The following is an 18,647-nucleotide window of genomic DNA, read 5'->3' as shown; positions in this document are numbered from 1 at the left end:
TTATACCCCTTTGCACAGTTGCTTAAGTTTAATGCTTCGAATTGTAGATCTTAGGTTTTTACTTAAACTTTTATGTTAAGTATAGATAGTTTTTCCTTGACTTGAAGCTATAAGAACTGTAAAAATTCTATGCTCACTTATTCTGAAGTTTAATTTATGTTTTCTTCTTTCTTATAAGAGAGAAGATGATTTTTAAGCTTAATTTTTTCACCCTGCTCTTTCAGGTAGTGGTCCAGTCTAATTTTTGACTGGGGCTTTAACAGCCCCTTGGCCTGGTGATGTTCTCCCCATTATCAGGTTTTTTTTCTTTAAGTAACCAGAGAAGTCACTCTCACATGGCACTGTACTGACCTTTGTGTACTTTCTTCTTTCTCTTCTTGAATGTATTGTATTGCTCAAATATTGAAGGCTACTCCTCCCTCCTGGTTGACTTGGAAGAGTCAAATACTTTTTTTCAGGTTTCCTGCTTCTTGATAGATTGGGTTTGTGTCTAGAAAGGGAAATTATTATACGTTGTTTACTGTAAACATTTTTCCAAACAAACAAAAAAATAATAAACGTGATAAATACCCATGACACAAAGGACCTCAGTTATAGTAAATACTTCTTAATATACTTATTTTTAGTAGCATTAAGAAGCTGCATAAGCCCTCCAAAACCTGCCTTCTCTTTTCCTGTCTTTTTTAAGCTCCCTGTTGACCTCGTTTGCCCGTGAACCTTTTCTTTAATCTGTAATATGATGTTTTGCAACTTTCTCTTAAGTTCTTTTAAAATTTTCTACAGTCTTTTCTTACATGAGGGAGGGTTTTCCCTTGGCCTCCATAAAGCCTTTTGGACTATATCATTACCATCTCCTCTCCTTAAAAAAATTCTCATCCAGTTGAGTCTAGGTGCTTTTAAGTTCATATTTACTTTCTTTAGGCTTAAACTGTCTCAATCCAAGTGGCATTAGAAAATTAGCTTTTTTTCTCTGTATTCTTTTTTCCCTTCCTTGGTCTTTCTCCATTTAAATACCACCTTTCTACTCTTTTGGGGAAAATCTTTTCTATATGATTCATGCTGTGGAGAATCTTTCCGTTTCATTAGTAACCTATTTTTATTCTACATAGTCTTCCCCTTTCATAGCATCATAATCTTTTCTAAGATTGGAAAGAACAGGAAAATGATCTAGTCCCATTCTTCTCATTTTTTGAGTGATTAATCAGGATCCAGAAAGGATCAGTAGGCTGTTGAAGACGACATCAGTAAATGAACCCATTTCTGACTGTTTAGATGGCTTTATTCCCTAGAGTAATAGCTTGAGTACATAGGGTAGAGAAGCTCTCCTTAACTATTCTCCTATGGTTATTTGGTGTTTTTAATACATATACTGCTGAACATTATGCCTTAAGGCATATAAAGTACTAAATATTAACTATGATTTTTTAAAAATGATTACAAAGCTTACTATAGCATGCTTTATAGAGCATGTATCATTCAGAACATGCCACTCCTTCGGACTTTGGAAACATCTCCATGGATTTGGAAGGGAGATTCTAAGACTAGAAGTATTTAGATTAACATAGAATTTATTAAGCTCTGTGTCCTAGAAGATAGACCCTGTCTGTGGTCTTCCTTCCCAGGGCATCTTACAAATACCTCCAGGAACACACATGTTCAGTTGGACTGAGCTATATCTCTTTAGACTCTTGAAAATAGATAGACCACTCTCAAGTAGTTTAAAGATGTGGACAAAGAAGAATGAGTAAGTCATCAAATGGATGTGTTATAATGCTGACTGAGTGCTTGAGTGAGAGAGAGAGGAGGTAGAAGAGAAATGTATCTTAGTTTTAAAGTTTGTTTCTGTGGAACTAGATTTGAAGAAGGGATGAGCCAATCATCCAATTACTAGAATTCATAAGGTAAGAAGGTTAATTAGAGAGGCCTTTTTTTTTTTAGAGCTGCCAATTTTTTGGAAGTTTATAATTGATGTTTCTTAAACAAATACAAGTACACTGAAATTTATTTTCAAGAGACAGATACCCAGGTGGTTTCTTTAAGAGCCACCATAAACTCTTGATTCACTCACGCGTGAGTAAGAGGGAACCCTGGCAGAATCTCTTTAGCTTTGAGGCCAGTAATTATTTGTTCTCCTCTGTTTTCTGTTGATGGTATGTAGGTTTAGACAGTGACTATTTCTTCCACTTGAAAGTGCCTTTGGAGTATTGGGAATGGATTTAAACCTTAGGTTCCTGCTATCAGAATCCAGCCTCTGAAAGTCTTCTCCAAAGCCAAGCTTCACTGGGCTTTGCCGTGTCCCCTGATTTTGAAATGCCATCCACAGTCCACCAGTCTAGCCATAGTCTGGAGTCTGAGCATACTTTCCTAGAAACTTCAAAGATCCTCAGAAAATAACGCCGTTTGAATTTTATTTTTCTAATTTATAATCTTCCCTCTTTAAACATACAAGAATAATCTGATCTGTTGTGAATAGAAAGCCATTAGAAATCTAGGAAGGCAATTAAAATACATTTATTTTATCCTGTTTTTGCATAGTGAAGTTACAGGTACTTGACTGCCTTGTGCTAAGGACGTCGTGTTTATTTTTCTCACAGATGTGTTCATTGCAACGTGGTGTACTCTGATGTGGCTGCACTGAAGTCTCACATCCAAGGTTCTCACTGTGAAGTCTTCTACAAGTGTCCTATTTGTCCCATGGCGTTTAAGTCTGCCCCCAGTACACATTCCCATGCTTACACACAGCATCCTGGCATCAAGATAGGAGAGCCAAAGTAAGTCTTACTGACTTTTGATTCTCTGCTTCACCACTGGACTAGTAATTTAGAGGAGACAGTTCTTTTAAGTAAAATTAAGGATATGAAAGATCTTGTAACGTAATTACTTGTCAAATGTTGATGCTCTGAGGTACTTTTCATTCCTACTAGGTAAAGTTTTTGTCCCAAATTATCACTATTTATACTCCTGTAATCAGTTCGTCAAACAGGTGAATATATATTTGTTTTTGTTCCTTTACGTATGGTGGTTTCAACAAGTAAACTCTAGGAAACTGGTAAAAACTGTTAGATTTTTCCTGGTGTCTTTCATACAGGAAACGCTTTTTACTGAAGTATCTATAAGAAGTCAGTTTCTGACACCACTAATAAATGAAACATAATATTACATTTTAATTTCTTTTTGCCTTAATTCTATTCTTTATTTAGCTTTCAGGTTTTGCTTTGTTGTTTCTTTAATAATGAAGTGGCATTGCAACAGTTGTGGACTGACTGCTTGCAGTCAAGATAGTTAGCAAAGAGGAGGGAGTTTTGCCATGGGAACTTGGCTCTGTACTACCACCCACCAGCTGTATGAATTTGGAAAGTTACTCACCCTGCCTCAACCTCCGTTTTCTTCCCCCAAAGTGAGGGTGATGCCACATTGTAAGGTTTGCATGAGGATTAAATGAGATGACTCACTTAAAATGTGTAGCACACAGACCCTGTGTTTGTGAATGCAAGAGACTCTGCCGGCGTTATTGGTTCCTTCCTAGGTTTCCTCACTCCTGCCCTGTATACCCAACACTGGATTAGATGCACTTAGTTTTATTTGTTTTATTCCTATATTGTTTATAGCAGTGTAAAATTTGACAAGTATCAGAATTGTTGTCCCTATCTGTTGGTGCATTTTTGCCCTCAAAAAATGCTGATCCTACCATCTTACGTGTATCTGACTTTTATTGCAACATTAATTAGGGGAAAATATGATTGAATAGTAAAGAAATTGTAACATTAATTAGGGGGAATCTGAGTGACTAGTAAAGAAGTGACTCTCGTTACTAGTAAGTTCTGTTGGATGGAATTTTATTCTAATAGGATCTTCACTCTGATCTCTGTCGATTGGTTGTCAGATGTGAAATGAGCCATATACTAAGGGATTCTGTGATAATCTTGGTCTCTTGACTCTGAAGATGGCCAGAAGTGGATTATAGTGAAATAGTCTTCAGTTTTCATGATAGTAAGGATTTTAGGCACTAATGCAGTCTTTTTTCCCCCCGTGAATATAGTTTTTTAATTTAGTTATTTATCAAAGTAAATAAAACTTTATTGTAAGGTTTCTGAAGTCTATATAAGTAGTTCTGACCTAGGTGTATAGGGGTAGCAAATGATTGAAATAAAGTAAAATACTACTGCTCAAACTTGAGTAATGTATAGGAAAAAAATTTTCCAGTGTTTTTAAAAAAATTTTATTTTACTACATGTAAACACACCTAAGAGATCTACATTGGACCTAAAACTTTCATTATTACATTAAATCCGTCTCTCTCCTGTTAATGTTAGCTCAAAACAAATGAATAGCCCCTGCTCCGGTGGAACCTCAGGTTCTGAAATCTCCTAGCAGTATTTATTTAACAAAATTAATTAAAAGAATTGTGTTAATTTTTAAAGAATAATATTAAGATAATCCCCACCCTCCAATTTCTTTTAAGAGCATACAGACGTCTGAAATTAGGCCCATAAAATCCTGCAGTCTAACTAATCCTGAGTCTGTCTAGACTCGGGACTTAACCACCCTACTGGCAGAAAGGCCACAGAAGTGATGCTGTACTCTTGCCATAACTCACTTCAGGAGGCACACAGCACTCACCTGCCCTGCTAGAGATGATGCAGGGCATCTTCACATCTAGGTCAAGTGGGTACCTTAGTTTGAAAAGTGTGACACAAGGCTTATTTATTTAACAAACATCTATGTAGTGCTTACTGTGTACCAGGCACTGTTCTAAGTACTTTGCTTCTTGCTTTCCACTGTATTGTCAGACATATTTCCCTGCTGTTTGAAAGGAGACTTTGAACACCTGTAATCTTTTCTGGATCATTTGAGATCATTGTAACTGTCCATTACTATATTTTACGGTGATACAGTTTCATGTCTATTTTTAGTTTTTCTTGACATTTGATTATCAGCAGTATTTTTTTGCTGCCTCATATCTTCCTTTTTATTTATTTCCTATTTATTTATTTGCCACTTTTAAATGTAAATAAGCTGAGAGTGAGAACTCTACAGTCATTAGGAATTGTTTAAGAGACAGCTTTTAGAAGTGCACAAGAAATAAAATCTGTGCAAACTTTCAGTAGCAGCAGGGTAGAGTTTTAAACCCTAGACTTGGGATCGGACAAAGCTGCATTTGAACCATAGCCCTGGGATTTACTTAACATCAAACAAATTTGCCTCATTTCTCTAGGTTAAGTGTCCCATCTGTGAAATGGCAGCAGCGTCCACGCACTCAGCTGTGAGATTGTATATGTGATGCTCAAGGCTGTGTTTCCCACCTAGTTGGAATTACATAAATTGTAATTTTTTTCCCTTTTACTGAAATGTAGGAGGTTTATGGCAACTATTTCAAAGCTTAGAAATCTTTATTTTTAAATCTACTTCAAGTACAGCACTGTATTGGAGAGTTTCAGTTGTAAATTTGATGTGGTCGGGATATTGGTCTTTGATTTTAGCTCTCTATTTCTTCTTTTCTCTCTCTGTGTGTCCTTTGCTCTTGCTCTCATTCCAGCTTTCTCTGGCCCTTTCGCTTGTTCTCCCACCCTTCCTCCCTCTACACTGTCCCCTCCTGTTCCTTTAATTTTTCTTTGTTAGAGTCTTGTTATCCTGCCCTGTGCTTGATCTTGCTTGTAGGATTAAGTCCAAACTTTTGGGTTTGACTTTCAAAGCCCTTCACAACTCTGTAACACTCCTCCCCCTGCCCTTCCCCCTGTCACTTCCACAACCCTGGGAATCCAGCCACACTGAATTTCTCACTGCTCCCTCAGCGTGCCCATTTAAAACTCTTGCCTTTATACAAACTGGTCACTCCCTGTCTTGAATGCTTTCCCTCTTCTCTGCCTGGCAATCTCCCTGTGATTTTTTTCCATGGTTCTAAGAGGGTTTGTTACAACATCCCTATGCCTGTGAAGTTGCTAGTACCTTTATTTGGACTTTTTTTTTTTTTTTTTTTAACATTAGCACCATTTTGGTGTGTGTTTTAAATAGTTTTATCTCACAGAAAAGTTGGAAGAAAATTACAGAGCACTCTTGCTTCCCCTTCACTTGGATTCCCTGATTGTTAGCATTTATGTATGTATGTATATTTATATGGAGAGAGAGAAAGAGTGCCATAGTTTTCTCTGATTTAGGAGTAGGAGCAGTGGAACCATCCTGACATGTCCTTGTTAATCCCCTGCCCACCCCAGAGGACACTTGTCTACATTACCACCATGCAGTCCTCCCCCTCTAGGAAGTCATTGTTGATACAGTGTTACTGTCCAATTCACAGATCCCATTGAAAATTTCTCCAGTTGTCTCAACAATATCTTTATTTTACCTTCCATCATCCCAAAGTTCTATCCAGGAACACTCTTTGCATTTAATTGTTCTGTCAGTCTTCTTTCATCTGGACCAGTCTCCTCTTTTTCATGTCCTTGGCAGTTTTGAAGAAAATTCAGGCCTTTCATTCTGAGGATGACCCCATCAGCCTGGCCATCAATGCTTTCTCCTAACTAGACTCAGGACTCACCCTCCTGGCAGAAAGGCCGCAGAAATGATGCTGTACTCTTGCCATAACTCACTTCAGGAGGCACACAGCACTCACCTGTCCTGCTAGAGACGATGAAGGGCATCTTGACATCTAGTCAAGTGGGTGCCTGTCAGGTTTCTCCACTGAAAGTCACCATTTCTCCCTTTGTACCGGAGACGTTCCAGTTTTACAGCAACAGTGTTTCTCCTCGAACTTCCACCCCAGCTACCCAGTCTTGGCATCCAAAGATGCCTCCACCAAATCCTCCACCGCTGTGATGGCAGTTGTGTTCTTCTTCTGCCATTTCTTCTACACTTACTAGTTGGGTTCTCCTGTAAGTAAGAGCTCTCCTTTCTCAACCCCAGTTATTTATTCATTCGTTTAATTATGTATTCAATGATTTGTAATCTTGTACTCGTTTATTTTGATACTCAATTTTATTATGTATTTGGCTATTGGAAGCTCCTTCACATTGGCTTCTGTCTTCTTTGAGCACTTTGTTTTTTTCTAGCACAGCAGAATATTCCAGGTTCATCTTGTGCTTTTCTTTTTCCAGCCCTAGAACTGGCCATTTCTATAAGGAGTCCTAGTTCCTTTTAGTGGAAGATGATGTTTAGAAACCAAGATTTGGGTGTCTAGTGGGCTTACAGTTCCTGGAATGTCATTGCCTCCATGTTCTCTTAGCAGACAGACCTAGGAAATATATACATACATGTAACACACACAGATCTATAACTGCATACATGTAACACACACAGATCTGTAACTTTGCATACATGTAACACACACAGATCTGTAACTGCATACATGTAACACACACAGATCTGTAACTGTTTCTATACTTGTCTGCATGCATGTGTTTAAACACTTCCTGTGTTCATATTATCGCTTCCAGTTTGAATCACACCTCAGGCCTCCTCCCCCCACCACTGTCACAGCACCCCTCCCTCCCCCCAAGCTTCCTCAGATGCTGGCACGGCTGTGACTCCCTGCGGGGAGGGGAAGGGAAGTAGAATGAGGTGTTGGAAGCCTAGAAAATGTAAATCTCTAGGGAAATACTATGTTCAATGAAAGGAAAAGGACAAATAATTATATCAAAAGGCATTTTAGATATTAGAATCCTGGGTGAGTCACACAATACTGGGTGAGTCAAATAATAACAAGTAGAACAAAAGACGGTAAAAATTCTTAAATATTCAGTAGTGTTCGTATCTTGAGGATAGTAATTCTGCTCTGATTCTCAGGCTATTTCAGATATTTTAAGCTTTTAAATGTTGCAGGGTTTCAATTCCTTATTAAAATTTACCCACCACTCCCTGAATCTTAAGAGGAACAGTTTTTAACTTGGCCTGTTATTGTGCTACTCCCTGTATCAGGTAACCTTGGGTCCATTCCAACTTCTCTTTTGACTCCACCTCCCATTCCGAAAGCTTTTCTACTCTGGACTTCCTGTGATATCTTCCCTTCTGGGGATATCATCTGTCAGCAGCTCTTAGAAAGAGGAGGGACGCATAACTGGAATCTATCCCACCCACACAGAAATTTGCAAACAGCTTCTAAAGTAGAAGAAATAAGCACCAACAGAGAGAATAAGCAATTACTTTTAGCTGTACAGTATATCTTGTTTTTATTTACAGGTTTTTACTACTTTTGCAGGTTTTAGTTTTATAATTCTATGTTCCCTGAATAAGCCTAAGTGATACAGCAGGATCATTTGAAGAGCACTCATGCTTAACTTTTGCCACAGAATTTTAGAATTGTGACAGTTTCAATTTTAATTAAATTCTGTGTGAGAGGTTTTTCTTACAGAGCATATTAAAATTTTTGAATGAAAAATAAATTTAGTAGGTTTGTATGAAATGTATAGATGAATATAAAGTAAATTTTGGGGCATGACTCTTGCCCTCAAATACTAATAATTTGTCCATCAGTTGTCAGTCAGCTGTGGTCAGTTTTTCAAAGAAGTTTTCAAATATATTTTATATTTGAGTGGAAAAACAATAGTAAATGGAAACCATTGTTAAATTCTAAATTATCTCAGAATTGCATTTCAGATATGGCGCTCTCTGGCAGTCATCAAAACCAACAAGCGCCACCTAATTGGGCTAGTATCTCAATCTGCTAACTTGTCTCTCCTTGGTTTGAGAGAAAGAAGGTGGCTGTTATCACGTGATTTTCCCCCTCTTCCAACCACAGAAAGGCTCCTGTAGGAGGAAGTATAGTAAGCTTGGATGGGATGCCCCTTTGTGTTGTGCAGTCTCCAGGCAGCACCTGTCCTCACTGTCCCCCAGCTCTTAGCCTTCCACCTGTCCTCACTGTCCTCACTGTCCCCCAGCTCTTAGCCTTCCACCGCCACTGAGGAATGACTTGCTGCTTGTTCTCCTGCCCTGGGGCATAGTAGAGCCTGGGACAGGGAAAAACAGTGAACAGAGACAGGTTAGACCTTGCTTCACATTAGATTTAAACTCCTCCAAGGTTTATGAAACAGAAAGTTGGTATTGTTAAGTGAAGAATTGAGTTTAAGACAAGAAAAAGAGCACAGTGGCTTCTAAACTTATTTTTTCTCAATTCTGTTTGAAAACACCCCTGACTTCCTAGTTTGGCTTCAGAGCAGGATGTAGCGCTGTCCTGGTCTTGGACTCCAGCACAGTGCATCCTTAAAGATCAGCAAGATGCTCTGGGAGAGATGAGTGGGGGGATTCGCATTCCCTTGAGTGCTAAACGATGATAAAAATGTTCTCCATCTAATTGATTGTGAAAATATAAAAATAGGAAAACCATTAAGAGGTTTTCAGTTTTAATAACTACCTAAGAAAAACCTTTAAGGAAATATTATTCATTATAATTACAGTGTTGTTACTTTATATTGCAGATTTATTTTTATTTATTTGTTTTAACTGTAGGCTGGGTTTGTAGTGCAGTATACAAAACCCTAAGGGCAGAATGCTTTGGTCATACGTTTCTCAAGCAGGGTTTTCTTCAAGATTACTATCTCTTCTCTTTTTAAATTTCATTTCTTTGAGCTCCTTGAATAGGTAATAGTGTCTACCGGAGATAAGTCAGAAGGGGACCAAAGGGTAGAACAGTTGAGTTTTCTTTTCACCAGAATTCCTGGTTAATTGTTTCTTGGCCACTCTTTCAGTGTTCCATTCATGTATGAGTAAATGCCTATATATTTATTAGGCTGATTATCATTTAGATATCAATGAAAATATGTATTCCGCTTTCTTGCAGATAGAATGTTTTAAAATAGCACTTTATAGAATGTAGATATGTATATCGAAGGTGTGCTTTTCAAATCTAGATTACACTATGCTGGTCTCAATTCTCACACTATAAACAGGCATAGAATACATGGTATGGAAACATTAGCATATTACAGTGACATTGTCTCTGAGTGTTGAAATTATAGGGAGTTTTCTTCTTTATGTCTGTTTTTCAGTAGTGGAGATGTTTACTTTTGTAATTAGAAAAGTAGCATTTGAAAACAGAGGAACAAAGGTAGGTTATTGGATAATTCTGCTTATGTAAGTAGTGCTTGGGCTTATAGTAGTAGTCAAGAATATGGAGCCTGAGGGCCCGAGTTCAGATCCCGCCTCTGCTGTGTACTAATTGTGTGATTCAGGAAAATCCCTGTGGAAATCTTGCACTTGGTGTGTGGCCACCAGGTTCTCCTCTCGGCTGAGGAACCGTTTATCATGGAGTTCATCCTCATAGCTCTGTCACATAACCCTTCTGATGCCATAGCTGAGGTTCACACGTGACGTCATGTAGAACCAACAGCTTGGGTTGTCCTGCATGTTGTAGCCTATTTCTTGGATCTCATCATAAATGTTAGAAAGTAAAATCAAAGTAATTGGACCACTGCTGTTATTGTAAGGAGAGGATTTTCACTCAGTTTTGGTAAATTGAGATAATAGATAAACAATGTTCAGAAGCGTTAAAACCAAAATATTTTATTCAGAATCTAAGTTGATTTCCACTTAGCTTTTCTTTAAAAGAAAACTTTTATCATGGCCAAATAATGAAAACAAGAATCTCTTTAATGTTTTAAAATGTATCATTCCTCTTTCAACATAGGTTATAAAACGAAATAACTTTTCTCCTTAGCTATATATTAAATGTTCATGTCAAGAATGACTTGCTTGCAGGGTGGGCCACAGTGGCTCAGCAGGTAAGAGTGTTTGCCTGCCATTCCCGAGGACCCGGGTTTGATTCCCGGTGCCTGCCCATGTTAAAAAAAAAAAAAAAAAAAAAAGAATGACTTGCATATCTCTCTGAAAGGGATAAGGTAGACAAGCACTTCTTTTAGCCCTGAGTTTGTTTCTTTTGTGCTTGAACAGTCAGTTGATAATGTCACGTGGGTTTTTTTTTACATGGGCAGGCACTGGAAATAGATCCCAGGTCTCTGACATGGCAGGCGACAACTCTGCCTGCTGAGCCACTGTGGCCCGCCCATACCATGTGCTTTTATAATCTAATTTTAATGAAGCGTTGGAGAAATGGTTTATTGTTAGAAGTACATTTTTCATAACTTTTTAAAACGTTCTTAAAAGCTAACCCAGATTTTTAAAAAGTTATTTATTTTTATTGAGCATACCATTTCAATATTGACACATTATTAAGTTATGAGGTGTTTATTTTTTATGGAAAAAGGTATGGATAAAGAGATGTTAAAATAATCAAAAAAGGATCAATCACAATTTAATATATTACAGATATCTGATAAAATGGCAAAAGATTATATCATTTACTGTTTGTGTTTTATGTTTCTGATAAGGTACAATGATGATCCAAAATGAAGTCAAGAGTTTTGTTGACACTTTTCCCCTTGTCCTAGATGTCAAATGTTTGATATCACAGCAGGCTTTCCTTAAATTCTTGTTGCTGTGGTATTTTCAGGGAAGAAAGTACTTTTTTATCAAAAAAATACCTAAGTAAATAGATGATCCCCTATTTTACACCTTTTTTTTTTTTGTTATTAAGTATAAGATAAATAAAACAAACAGCTTTTTCCTAAAGGGGCATGAATAAATTGAACCATGCCATGGTTAATAAAATAGTTCATTTTTAACTCTAAGAATAGAACATGATAAAATTATTTTAAGCTAGCTAATAAATCTCAGTTCATTTCTTGGCTGTTTTTTCTTGTTATATGTTAAATACAGGAAAATCAGGAAATACAGGTAAGTGAAACGATAGAACACCTATAATATCATCCAAAAATGATGATTGTTACATGCCTTCTGTTTCTTTTCTAAGCCCTTAAAAATGTAATCACATATATTATCTTATCAGTTGTTTTAATTTTCTTGGAAGTGCTCAGGCCATTAGTATAAATCTACAATTTCTTTTTTAAAGGACTTAATATAATTGCTCTTATTTAACTGCTTATAATATTGAACATTTGGGTCGTTTCCAACTTTTAAGCTATCTTAAACAGTTATCAAATGAATATCTTTGTCACACCTGAAAGGTTAATGATGAGGTTTTCACTCCAATTCAATTTATAAATCTTAAGTAGAAAAAGAAAAAAAACAAAAATCCAGTTGAAAAACAGAGTGAGGTTTGAAGATTGTATGAGAACAGTCTTAAGAAAACCCAGAGAGGAGAGACAGTGTTTTTTTGAAATGTTCTTTTCTCTAGCTCTGCTCCAGGAATATCCAGTGAAGGCTCGACTTCTTTTTTTCATCTCTGACCTTCACATTCAGTTGATTTTTCTCTCGTATTTTCCTAAGCTGCTTCCTGGAACTCTTGGAGCTTATTCTTAAAGTTCTTCAGAAGGAATGCAGGTTCCCATAGGGCCTTCCTCAAGGACCAGGACCACCTGGAACAGTTGCTGAAGAAAAGGTGACCTACATCGAGCAGATTTGTTCCCAAGTGACCTGTCAAATCCATTTGAGGCAGAAGTTGGTGGCAAGGATGTCTTGGGATTTTAACTTCTCCAGACATGTCTTGCCAAAGCTTCAGTGTAGGGGTGGGTGGGGAGGTGGAGTGATGCTCCGAAGGTTCAGATTTCTTGAGTTATTTTAAGGAGGCTGCTTGGTAGTAACCTATTAGAGATGAGAACATTCCTCATAGAGGGCAGTGAGTATTATAAACCATTCAAAACACAATAACCTTCAAAGGTTCAAGAGGCAGTAGTGTGGATTTTCTTTTCTGTTTCTTGCAGTGTGTAAATTGTTCACCAGTATAGAACTTTGTATATTAAGAACAGGTGCAGAAATGTTACATTTCAAATATAGAATTGCTCCTAACTAAAAGTAAATTTGTTAAGTGGGTCAAATTAGTTCATTAAATCAAATTCTTTCTCAAGTTTCCCAAGTTACCATTGAGCTGTACTATGAAGTCCTGTAAAGCCTCGTGTGATCTTAAAACATACCTTTAAAAAAAAAAAGAAAACCAAGTGTGCTTTTGCTGTGTGTTAAAGTAACTAACATGTCAAGACCTTGTAAAAACGTGTCAGTTGTAACTGTGAGTAGTGAAATGGTTGTTTATTTAGACTTCTCAGCATATGTAGCTGAATTGTCTCTTTACCCAAAATTATGATTGTTTCAAAGCCCCAAACTGTTTAGTTCACTTTACTGTGTTTGTGTGTTCTCAGTGTGCTTCTGCCTCCTGAATTCTTAAGGTGTAAAGTAGCATTTCTTTTGACTTAAGAGATGAGGCTGACTGACGTTATTTTTTACTGCACTTCTTCTGTTTTAGAATAATATATAAATGTTCCATGTGTGACACTGTGTTTACCCTGCAACCCTTGCTGTATCGCCACTTTGACCAACACATTGAAAACCAGAAGGTGTCTGTTTTCAAGTGTCCAGACTGTTCTCTTTTATATGCACAGAAGCAGCTTATGATGGACCATATCAAGGTGTGTGTGCATCTCTCATCTCCTTTCAATTAATTGCAAATACATTCACTGGTCATGAATCATGGCTGAGCTAACAGTTACTCTAAAGCATGCTGTTCTGTCAAGGGAAGGGATGGATGGAGGCTGGTCATCATTGAGCAACTTACGTCTATCATCATGTGTTTACTTTGTCACAAGAGAGTCCTGATCCATACAGCTTAATGGATTAGTGACAAGTAACAATGCATGCCCTATTTTAAAAGAACAGTAAAGTAGTAGAGTCCTTTTTTTCTATATGTGAAAAGGATGACTATGAATTTTACTTTTTCGAGAACTTGATGTTGTATAGTGTTTAGATATAGACTGGCCCTGATTATGTTATTTATTATGAATATTAGTATATTCATAAAAATAGAGGGTTTTCCCTTGAAATTACTTACGCTTTAATTATAATGGATGTTCCCGGATCTTCTTTGTCTTTTTTTTTTTTTTTCTATAAATGTTGCATGTAAACTGTTAAGTGTTCATGGGGATAGCCCAATACCTAGCACCTGATAGGTGTATTTTATGCTTTAAAATTTATAAATAATGTCCAGTTTGTACTGTCTACCTTCACTTTGCAAAAGGGGCTCCTAAGTCTATTTATAGCCTTTTAAGCTTACTAAGGCCAGCGTTTTGTCCTATTCTCTTCACTGGCCGGTTTGATGGGTTAAGCAGTTTGATTCCTTCCGTGATTCAAATATCCACTGGCCTGCAGACATTAAAACAATTTTAAAAAGAAGCAGCAAACCCAATATTAGCGTGCATACTCTTCTTCCATTACACGCAAAAGTCAGTTTAAAAGGCAGATTAAGTCTCTGAGTTATTCTAGTCTCATGATAGTTAATTGAATAGATTCTTAGTTGTTGAAATTTCCTTTTTGGTAGTCTCATGATAGTTAATTGAATAGATTTTTAGTTGAAATTTCCTTTTTGGAACATATCTGAGTTCATATAAAATAATTGCCTCGGGCGGGCCACGGTGGCTCAGCAGGTAAGAGTGCTTGCCTGCCATGCCCAAGGACCCAGGTTTGTTTCCCGGTGCCTGCCCATGTAAAAAAATAAAAAAATAAAATAAATAAATAAAAATAATTGCCTCATTCAAAGGTACCTAAAGTCAGAGATTATACTCTAGCCAAGGTGAAAGACAGTGATGGTTGTAATTTACTAGGGTGAATAAAATGCATGGGAGATACATTTCATTACTTTTAAGTACAATGAAATCCTCAAGATATTTTGAAGGTCTTAGGTAAAATTTTTAAATTATTTTAATAAATATTTATTTGATGAGTGACCAGGAACAACTAAATACTGCTAACAAAAATGTCAGGACATTGGAATTAGGCCAATATATTTGTACATACTATATACATAGACAAAAACAAAAGTTTGCTTTTAAGGTATTTGCTTTCCAGAACTTACCTTTATATCTGCAAGTGGGGCCATGGACTTTGTTGTTGGGGTCTTCCTTGTGTTCATAGTGAACTTGGAGGAATAGAAGGTTCTGAGAATAGAGTCTGAAGAGGAGTGGTGAAATCCTGTGGTCACAGAAAGGGAATAATTATTTTTATTCATCCAAAGCTTTACAAGACTGCATGATTTAAAACAGTGGGAACATTCACTTATATTTTCATTTCATTTTAAAATATTATCTGCATGTATGTCTTTTGGGGATGGGTAAGAATAGAGATAAGATTTTAGAAGCACTCTGTTTTTGTTTTTTATTTATTTTAATATATGTGTCTAGCTCTTTTTAATTTATGTCTAGCACATACCTGTGTTTGTGCAGTTTTTCATGAGGAAGGAATTAAGTGGAAAGAAAATAAGAACACTGTTTCTCCAAAATACATGTAGATACTTATGCAGATCTTTATTTGTCCAATTTAATCAAATTCATATCATTTCATAATTCTTTGAAAATAGAGAATTATTCCCTGGATAGGACCCTGTACTCCATGTTGGCATTTACATTTAAAGTATACTTTCAAGTTATAAGCAATCATTTAAGTTATTATTATAGGAGGTAAGGAAAAATTAATTCTAAAAAAATTAAATTATATTTAAAAATGCATTTGTTTTTAGTAAGTAATCTTGTTTTTATTTACAATATGTAGATAGTGACTAAATTAGAAATTCTGATTTTAGTCCACAGACCATCTCTCTCCTTTGCCATAGCAGAATTTTTTACTTCTTTTCTGTAATTTCTACCGTATTTTAGGGTTATCTTCCTAAAAAATACTTTAATACTTTACCTTCTCTTCAAGTTTTAAAATTAATAAAAATGCATTTGCCTAGAAACTTACGAAAAGTTTAGTAGAGGATTTTGAGTATTGTTTTTGTTGGATTTCAAATGGTAAAAATATAAAACCTTGGCTTCTGTTTCAAGAAGACCTTTCAAGCAAAAAGCCTTCTGCCCTATCTTGTAGAAAAGAAGCACAAATGCACAGCTTTTGTCTATGGTGAAATCATATCTTGTCCCATATTTTGTCTTTGCAAATGAGCATGGTTAGGCATTCAGCTCAGGCCTTGTTGCAGAACAGTCTAATGATTGTCTGCTTGGGTATGCTGTGCAGCTCCTGCTAACGAGAAAATTATAGAACTCCACCCCCCTTTTCTCCTGGGGAAAGAACAGTATCATAGAAGATTGGCTGATTCTTGGTACTGTTTAGAGCCCCATCTTCAGACGGTATAATGGAGGGCATGATAAAGGAAGAGCTTCTTACTTGAAAACTTAAGAAGGAACATGGAGCTGAGATCTTTTGGCATGAGTCTGTGTGACCTAGGAAGTGTAGGTGTGCTTAAGGAGCATGTTGGGAAAACTTTTTCACGTTGTGCCTATCAGTAGGTTCAAGAATCAACAGATGCTGAATTCAAGCTGAAATACTGATGAGAAGAGGGCCCAATACAAAGATCAGTTTTACATTGAGGCACAAATTTTTTGTTGACTCAGTGCTTTTAAAACAAGCAAACAAAAAACAAAGTGAGCTGATTTTTAGGATCAAATTGCACTAGTTTGTTAACATATATTAAAGCTGGCTGTTGTGACTATTTTGTTAATAATAAATGGTGAAGTGTTTTACAAAGGTTTTTTGAGTGTCTACCATGTATATTTCACAAGTCTGGGTGTTCTCAGTAAGAAGGGATAGGTTGAGATAGGGTTTGGGAGATTAAAGTTACAAACAAAAAAACGACAACAAAACCCCAAAATGTGAACAGGTATTACAGGCATGAGAAAGGCATGAAAGGGTAGGCGGCAGGAAGCTTCGCTGTTAACACATTGGTCTTAGCTGGTAATCCTTAGGTTAACTAAGGATTTCCAATACCTCACGATATGTTAGCCAGTCTATTTAAACATTTCTGGGTAGACTTGAAAGTAAACTGTTCTTTCCCAGAAATAGTCTGTTGTAGAGAGGACTCCTGGGATTTTGGGGGAAGATAGGTTTCTAGGATTAATTTTGATTCAGGGTCGAGTCTTTAAAGAATTTTAAAATTATTTTAATAAATGTGGTTTTAAAAATTATTTGGGACTGAAAATGTATGACTTGAGGTGATTGTAAAAGTTAATGCTCTTTGATGTTTTTTCTTAGTGTATATTTTGCATAGGTTTTCTTCTTCATATACCAAGAAATATTTCTAAATGAATATAAAATTCTACTGAAATGTCTGTAACATATTAAGATAGTCTACTTGTGCTTTCCTTTGGTGGTGTGATCTGTGATAGATATTTCTTTTCTTCTTATGGTATAGTCTATGCATGGAACGTTGAAAAGTATTGAAGGGCCTCCAAACCTGGGTATACACTTGCCTTTGAGCATTAAGCCTGCTACTCAAAATTCCACAAATCAAAACAAAGAGGACACCAAATCCATGAATGGAAAAGAGAAATTGGAAAAGAAATCTCCATCTCCTGTGAAAAAATCAGTGGAGCCCAAGAAAGTAACAAGCCCTGGGTGGACATGTTGGGAGTGTGATCGGCTGTTCACGCAAAGAGATGTTTACATATCCCACGTGAGGAAGGAGCACGGGAAGGTAAGGAAACGGGAAAGCTGCCCCACGCTAGTGTAAGCAGGTGTTCCCACCAGCAGACTGGTTGGACGTGGTTCTTCTGTCAGTAATTAGTTGTGTGACCTTGAAAATCATTCAGTGTCTCTGAGCCTCAGTTTCTTTATTTGTAAAATGAAAGGAATGAACTAAATTCCTAATATTCTAAATTCTTATGGTCTTCTGTGATTTTGCTAATAACTATCTTTACTTGTGTGCCCCAAGGCTAGCAGTAACCTACCCACCAAGTTCATGTTAAAAGCTGAGGAAATTGATGAGAACAACAGTAAACCAGAATTAACTGAATAGACCTCTTAGTCCTACGATAAATAAGGAAGAGGGGAGGAAAGAAAGGAAGTGGATGTTTGGAAGAGTGCTAGTGATATTCGAGTGATTTAGGTGATTCTTCCTTCAGTTTGGTAATGGGGAAAGGAGCTTCATCCTAAACTGTCCAGGAAAGGCTCTGTAACTTAAAATAAATAGGAAAAAACTCAGTCTGAAATTTCTGAAAACTCTTGAGTTGCAGTATGTATGTAATTTTTGCTCTTTTTAAAAACCATCTTGTGTGGAAATTTTCAGATACATGCACATATCCCTCATCTACCAGCATGATGCCAGTCCTCCTTCATCTGTTTCTCCCAAGGCCATTGTGGTTATAGTGTTTTTAAAGCAAATCCTAGAAATACAGTATTCCACCTGTGACACCAAGTACACATCTCCAGTCGATGGGAATTTTTTTTTCAGTACCCATTATTAGATCTAATAAAATTAGCAAAATTATTTTTTAACATTGCTGTTTACATATTTTCTGATCGTCTCAAAGTTGGTTTGTTCTGATCAGTCTCCAAACAGTCCTCATATTGCCTTTGTCATTGTATAACTTAAATATCTTTTTTTCTACAGCATTCTCCTTCCTTTTATCTTATTTTTTAATGTGCTTTTGATTTGTTAGGAGAAATTGTTTTATTTGTCCTGTAGACTGCCCCCACATTTCTTGATTTTGATGTATGCTTCCTCTTGTCAATAGCTTGTTCCTCTTTATCCCTTAATTCCTAGAATTTTAACTAGATTCAGGATTTTTTTGTTTGTTTGTAGTGAAGAATATAACCAGTGCTGTGTTCCTTTTTCTCTCACATCTGGAAACATGATATACCAGCTTGTTCCACTTTTTTTGTGACACTAA

General features: G+C 36.6%; 1 protein-coding gene across 15 annotated transcripts in view; it reads left to right on the top strand.

Moving 5' to 3' along the window:
- Positions 1–18,647, top strand: part of ZNF532 (zinc finger protein 532) — a 262,905-nt gene that overhangs the window by 185,746 nt on the left and 58,512 nt on the right. For all 15 annotated transcript variants that reach the window (XM_077135344.1, XM_077135341.1, XM_077135343.1 and 12 more), the window contains 3 exons: positions 2,595–2,771; positions 13,244–13,406; positions 17,171–17,452. In XM_077135344.1, coding sequence (XP_076991459.1) covers positions 2,595–2,771; positions 13,244–13,406; positions 17,171–17,452 — 622 coding nt within the window. The remainder of the gene's footprint in view (positions 1–2,594; positions 2,772–13,243; positions 13,407–17,170; positions 17,453–18,647) is intronic.

This window comes from Tamandua tetradactyla, chromosome 18, assembly GCF_023851605.1.
Source record: "Tamandua tetradactyla isolate mTamTet1 chromosome 18, mTamTet1.pri, whole genome shotgun sequence".
Classification (NCBI taxonomy): Eukaryota; Metazoa; Chordata; class Mammalia; order Pilosa; family Myrmecophagidae; genus Tamandua; species Tamandua tetradactyla.
Note: the sequence above shows the minus strand (reverse complement) of the source record. Positions and strands in the feature narration are given on the sequence as shown.